At 31.0% G+C, this 6,000-nt stretch overlaps 1 protein-coding gene across 1 annotated transcript; it reads right to left on the bottom strand.

Moving 5' to 3' along the window:
• Positions 1-1,344: 1,344 nt before the first annotated feature.
• Positions 1,345-3,104, bottom strand: LOC129890709 (uncharacterized). Its single transcript, XM_055966203.1, has 3 exons — positions 2,778-3,104; positions 2,092-2,538; positions 1,345-1,374 (listed from the first exon to the last, which is right to left on the bottom strand). Exons 1-3 carry the CDS (start codon positions 3,102-3,104, stop codon positions 1,345-1,347), a joined length of 804 nt encoding a protein of 267 aa, XP_055822178.1.
• Positions 3,105-6,000: the final 2,896 nt, after the last annotated feature.

The raw sequence follows: 6,000 nt of genomic DNA, 5'->3' as shown, positions 1-6,000 counted from the left end.
ATCTACCTACGTTGAGAAAATTTTAAAATGATTTTACATGGACAAAGCACATCCCTTAAGTACTCAAATAGTTCTTCGATTACTTGATATGAATAAAGATCCGTTTTGACCTCTAGAAGAGAATGAAAAACTTCTTGATCTTAAAGTATCATATCTCAGTGCTATTGGTGCACTTATGTATCTTGCTAATGCAATCAGATCTGATATAACATTTTTTATTAATTTACTAGCAAGGTATAGTTCTTCTCCAATCCGAAGACATTGAAAATGTGTCAAACATATTCTGTGATATCTAAAAAGGACTGTTGATATGGGTCTGTTTTATACTAACAAAGGTTGTGTAGACCTTGTTGGCTATGCAAATGTAGGTTATTTATTGGACCCACATAAAGCTCGATCTCAAATAGGCTATCTGTTCATATACAGAGGAATTGTTATATCATGGTGATTTATGAAACAGTCCATTGTTGCTTCTTCAAATCATGCTGAGATAATATCGATTCATGAAGCAAGTATAGAATATGTATAGTTGAGATAAATGATACAATTCATCAAAGAAAGATGCGGCCTAGATTATGATGTCAAAGTACCCATGGTTATGTTCGAAGACAATACTGCGTGCATAGCTCAATTGAAAGGAGGCTTCATAGAAGGAGATAGAAGGAAACACATTTCATCAAAATTATTCTTCACACATGATTTCCAGAAGAAGGGTGATATTGATGTACAACAAATCCGTTCAGGTGATAATCTAACATATTTATTCACCAAATTTTTACCAGCCTCAAAACATAACCATCTGAATCGTGGTCTTCATCAAATGGAGTAGAATACGCGCTGCACTCTTTTTTTCTTAGTCTAGGTTTTGTCCCACTGATTTTTCTAGCAAGGTTTTTTATGAGGCATCTCTCAATGCGTATTACTAGATTTGTTCGCATATATGGATATTCAAAGGGGAGTATTATAAATAATATAGGCCAAGTGTATGCTCATTGTAGCAATATTCCCTCATCCAATGAATATATCATTGTAGCAATATTCCCTTGTCCAAGGAATATGTTACCCTTATTTGTGTCTATAAAAACAATGTAAATGTTAAGGAAAAGACACAATTCTCTCTCCTTCTCTCTTATTTTTTTGTTAATTTGCTAAGTTAGTTTATTTTATAACATCTAAGTTAGTTTATTTTATAACAAGAATAACCTTTAAACACAATTCTCTACTTGATTTCTTTTCACACCTTTTCTGTTCTACTCCAATGAAAAGGAAATGATTCTCTTCCTAATTGTCTATTTTTTCTCCTTGGTAAGTTAATCTTTCTTTTCAGTTTACTATTAATCTTTTTTACCCTTCTTTTCCTTCCTTACAAACCATCTACAATTTCGTATCACATGAAAAATTAAAAATTTCAACGTATTAAAGACAACACATTTTGGGCTACATGTGTACGTGGTTTTGCACTTTTTCTTTAGTAATATTTTTTGGAGATAATTCTCCATTGTTTTATAAATTAATTAGGTGCAATACGTAGAGCCTTTTAAAAGAAGTTAAGTCATCATCTCAATTTGAATACTATATAATAAGGAAAAATTACATAAATACACATCTTATTCAGTGGCGGAGTCAAAAATTTTGTCAAGGATGTTCATACTTTAGGACGAGTAAGAAAAAAAAGAAAAACACCTAGATAATCAGATTATCAAGATTGGCTACAACCTAGCCATACCTCATCTCATAGATGGGTTAGTTTATTCAAGATGCTACTAAGTATTAGAAGACAACATTGTTGTATTTAAATTCATGGCAAGAAGTCAAGAACAAGCATTACCTTATCCTCGGCCTCTAGGTTGAACTGTTGATCTCTACATAGTGCTCCAAGTTGTTCATATTCTTTCCCTTTTCAATATCAAATTAACTAACTATCCAGAATAAAATATCTCAAACAAAACTTATAAAATATCAATGGATAAACTAAAGAAGATGAAGTATGACAATATATTAACTAATAGCTTCATAACTACAATTGCATTCATGACACTTCATCTCTTGAAATATTTTCATAATACACTCATTAAAAATATTTTTAAATACTTTTTTTTCTACATAAGGCACTATGCATCCATCTAAGAATTCATTATCTATTCGATCCCGCAAATCATTCTTGATAAACTTCATTGCCGAAAAAGTTCTTTCAAGTGTTGCAGTGACAACAGATAGAAGCAAAGCAAACTTCACTAAAAGAAATACAAGATAATAAGTTAAATGCTTCGTTGTTTCAATCAACTTTCTTGAAAGTTCCCCAAGTCCACTTAAATTGGAGAACCTTTTATCAGTATCGCGAACATCAATAATGTAATTAGCAAGTTGATTCTCAAGATCTCTGATTTTGAATTCATCAAAGTCATCAGGATATAATTCAACCATTCTCATTATCCTTTTTATGTCAAAACTAGAAAATGAATCAATTGAATTTAAGCAAGCTACTCTATTAATAAAATCACTTGTCACCTCATTGAAACGGTCATCAAGTTCTTCCAGCTGCCAATCAATAATTTTACCGAACACATCCACATGATAATGGTGTAAAGTGGTATAGTCAACTACTTTACGTCGTGATCTTTCAGAGTTAGCATATGGATCATCATAATTGGGTAATGGAATTTTATGCTTGATACAAAATACATCTATCTTTTTTTAAAGTGAATCTCATCCAATATTTTTTTTAAGAGAGGATCCCATTCATTATCTCTTAAAGCTTGCAACCTTCTTTTTGCTACCTTTACAAGAATCATGGCATTTGCAATATCTTGCTCCTTTTTCTGTAATGACACATTAAGATCATATGTGATTCCTAAAACATCAGTCATCAAATACAATAAGAAAACAGTCTCAAACGTTTGACAACTTCTGAGAAATTCCGATGCGTTTGCTCTTTCTTCCAAAGTACTTGCATTTACAACAAGAGTATCAAGTACATCAACAATAGAGGCAAAACTACTAATAAAGTTTTCAAATGACTTGTAGTGAGATCCCCAACGAGTATCACCGATTTTAATAAGACCACGTTCTTGATTCAATCCTCTAACCGTTTCTAATTCACCCATATCCAGTGCCTCTTAGAGTTTTTTTTGAGATTCTCAAAATTCATCCACACATTTAAAAGAAGCTCCCAAAATATTCAAAATATTGAAAATCAATTGTACAAGTTCTCCAACTTGAATACACTTTTTAGAAATCTCAACAAGAGTCAATTGACGTTGATGAGCAAAACAATGGACAGAATAAGCCGATCTACTTTCTTGTTTAATCAATGTTTTAAGACCACCTAGCTCACCTTGCATATTTCTTGCCCCATAGTAACATTACCCACATACATAAGATAAACTCAAAGAATGTTGAGCAAGTCTATCCACAATTGCTTTTTTTAGAGATAAAGCACTAGTATCTTTAACATGAACAAGTCCAATAAAAGTCTCCATCACAAATCCCCTTTTGTCAACATTTCGTAGACAAATAGTCATTTGCTCTTTACATGTCTCTAGATTCATCAATCAATAAAGCAAAATAGTCACCATTTATATCTTCTATTATAACCTTAATCGTTTTAATCTTACACACAGTCACAATATCTTTCTATCATGAGAATATTTTATTATTTTTTGAAGCTTTTTCTAACACAAAAGGTTTAATCTCATCACATCTAGCAGCATACCAAGAAAGAACTTCAAAAAAATTATCCTTGTTTGATGACGATTCACTCTCACCGTAACCACGGAGTGTAAAACCTAGATTCAATAGAAGTCTTACCACATCAATTGAATCGTTTAAGTAAACCCAATATTCATGCTTACTTTTATCATCCAACTTGTAAAATGCAGCCTGAATGGATTGTTGTTCTCGTATTAGATCTTCACACTTTCTTTTGGATTGTTTATGAACAATATTCGATGGACCAACATGTATAGCAAAGCTATCTTTTCTATACCAATTTCTGAACCCTTTTTTTGAAAAAATATTACCACCACCTTGATGAATGCTTTCTCCAAGCAATAAGCAACATCTCTACTAGTATTGTATTTTAACCAATCAGGATGTTCATTAAATCACGTATTAACAAAACGGCGTGATATTCCAAAAAAGTCAACTTGAGGGAACTGATGAGTCTGAGGTTGGCAAGGGCCTTTTATAATGTATGCCCTCCTTATCTCATCACGAATGTTTGGATGCTAACTCAAAATTGAAGTTCTTTCAGCTGGATCAGCCTTTAGATCATTCATATCAAATTCTTGTTTCTGAGAAGAGTGACATGGTATTTCTATTTGGTCGACATTTTCATCTCGACATAGTTGATTTTGATTTTGAGACGCCGTATTTGTTTAGGGTACTCTACGAAAATATTTCTCCAAGTTCATTGAAACCCCAATCTGAAATCAACTACTAAGCTATCAATTTGTGAACATGACTAAGAATAAAATAAAATATGAAATTACTCTCTTCAAAGCAAAAAGATTAAAGGATACATAAAAGTAATTTCAGCAAAAATAAATAAAAAATTAAAATAAAGGGTATAAAGAACTTAGGAATATCTTTTCTCACTACAATGATTGTTGAGGGAAAAAATATAATAGTTCTTGATGGTTTTCGTCTTCTTAAATCTTGAAAAGGGGTATGCAAAATTAAGAATTGAGAAGAGAGAACGGTAAAGAGAAGAGGGTTTTTGCTTCTCTTTTTGAAAAAGACAAGAATTATGGGAGAATTTTGAAGAAGAAAAGGAAAATCTAAAGGGTAAAGGATTTTGTTTAATGACTAAGTGGGTATATTATTTTTTAATTTTAAAAAGTCAAACGAGGACTTTTTATTTTTTAAATAAAGAAAAATTGGAACTGATTTCTATTTTTTAAAAACAAAAACGGAATCAAAAAATCAAAAAAATTTAAAAACAAAATTGAATTAGAAAAATTAAAAAAAAAACGTCCCTATTGAGGCTCAAACCCAGGTCTTCAGGCAAAATAGCATACCCTTGACCACTAGATTATCTTTTATTAGTATGTCAAAAGTGTTCAATAATTAATATATATTCTATAATATTGATATTTAACATATATACTCGCAAAAATTTTTTGACGAAGATTGTTCATCTGACCACCCTATGCAAGGTGTAGCTCCGCCCCTGATCTTATTTTATCATAATCTTTAAATTTCCTATCCTTTAAAAAAAATTTAAAAATACCCTCTTGAATACATCCTTCTTCTCTCTGATACATCCCTCCCCTCTCGGATGTATCCAGATGTCCAATTCCTTCTCTGATACATCTCAATACCCTCTTTGATACATTCCTCCCCTATGTATCCGGATGTTTGTTGATGTATCTGAAAGTTCAGTTATGTATTCGAAATTCATAAATATTAAGAAATTTTTGTAATTTAAAAAAAAAATAAGAAATTAATGTAATTAACTCTTTATCACCATAAAATTTATGTAAATTATTCTTATAATAATCCATTTGATGGGCCAAAAGAAAGGAGACAATTACATCAACTTTTCTATTAGTGGTGCTTTTTATTGGTTAACAATATCACAATATTAGAGATCGATCCATGTGCATGGCATGACAACTGCAACAAAAATAAGTCATGTCCTTGTGAATGGTTCTTGTCATGTAGGGATCTTTTTTTAAATCACGATTTATAATAAAATACATACTATGTATGTGCAAAGATTCTACCTTAGATTCTCTTCATGGGTACTAGACAAGTCCCAATTCCTATATTTGTACTTATATATAAGTTAAATTCTCAATGAAAAGAAGGGTTTTGTATATTATATGACATAAAAGAACTGATCAGGCTGCTGCATGAGTGGAGTCAGATAGGATCAATATTTATTCGAGACAAATTTAGTGAAAAATTATTTTATTTTTATTGTAGATGTTGAATCTTCTTTATTTTTTATGTATTTATCTTTTTTTTATTTTGAATTTTTTAGTAAAACTCATGGCT

This window comes from Solanum dulcamara, chromosome 5 (assembly GCF_947179165.1).
Source record: "Solanum dulcamara chromosome 5, daSolDulc1.2, whole genome shotgun sequence".
Lineage (NCBI taxonomy): Eukaryota > Viridiplantae > Streptophyta > Magnoliopsida > Solanales > Solanaceae > Solanum > Solanum dulcamara.
Note: the sequence above shows the minus strand (reverse complement) of the source record. Positions and strands in the feature narration are given on the sequence as shown.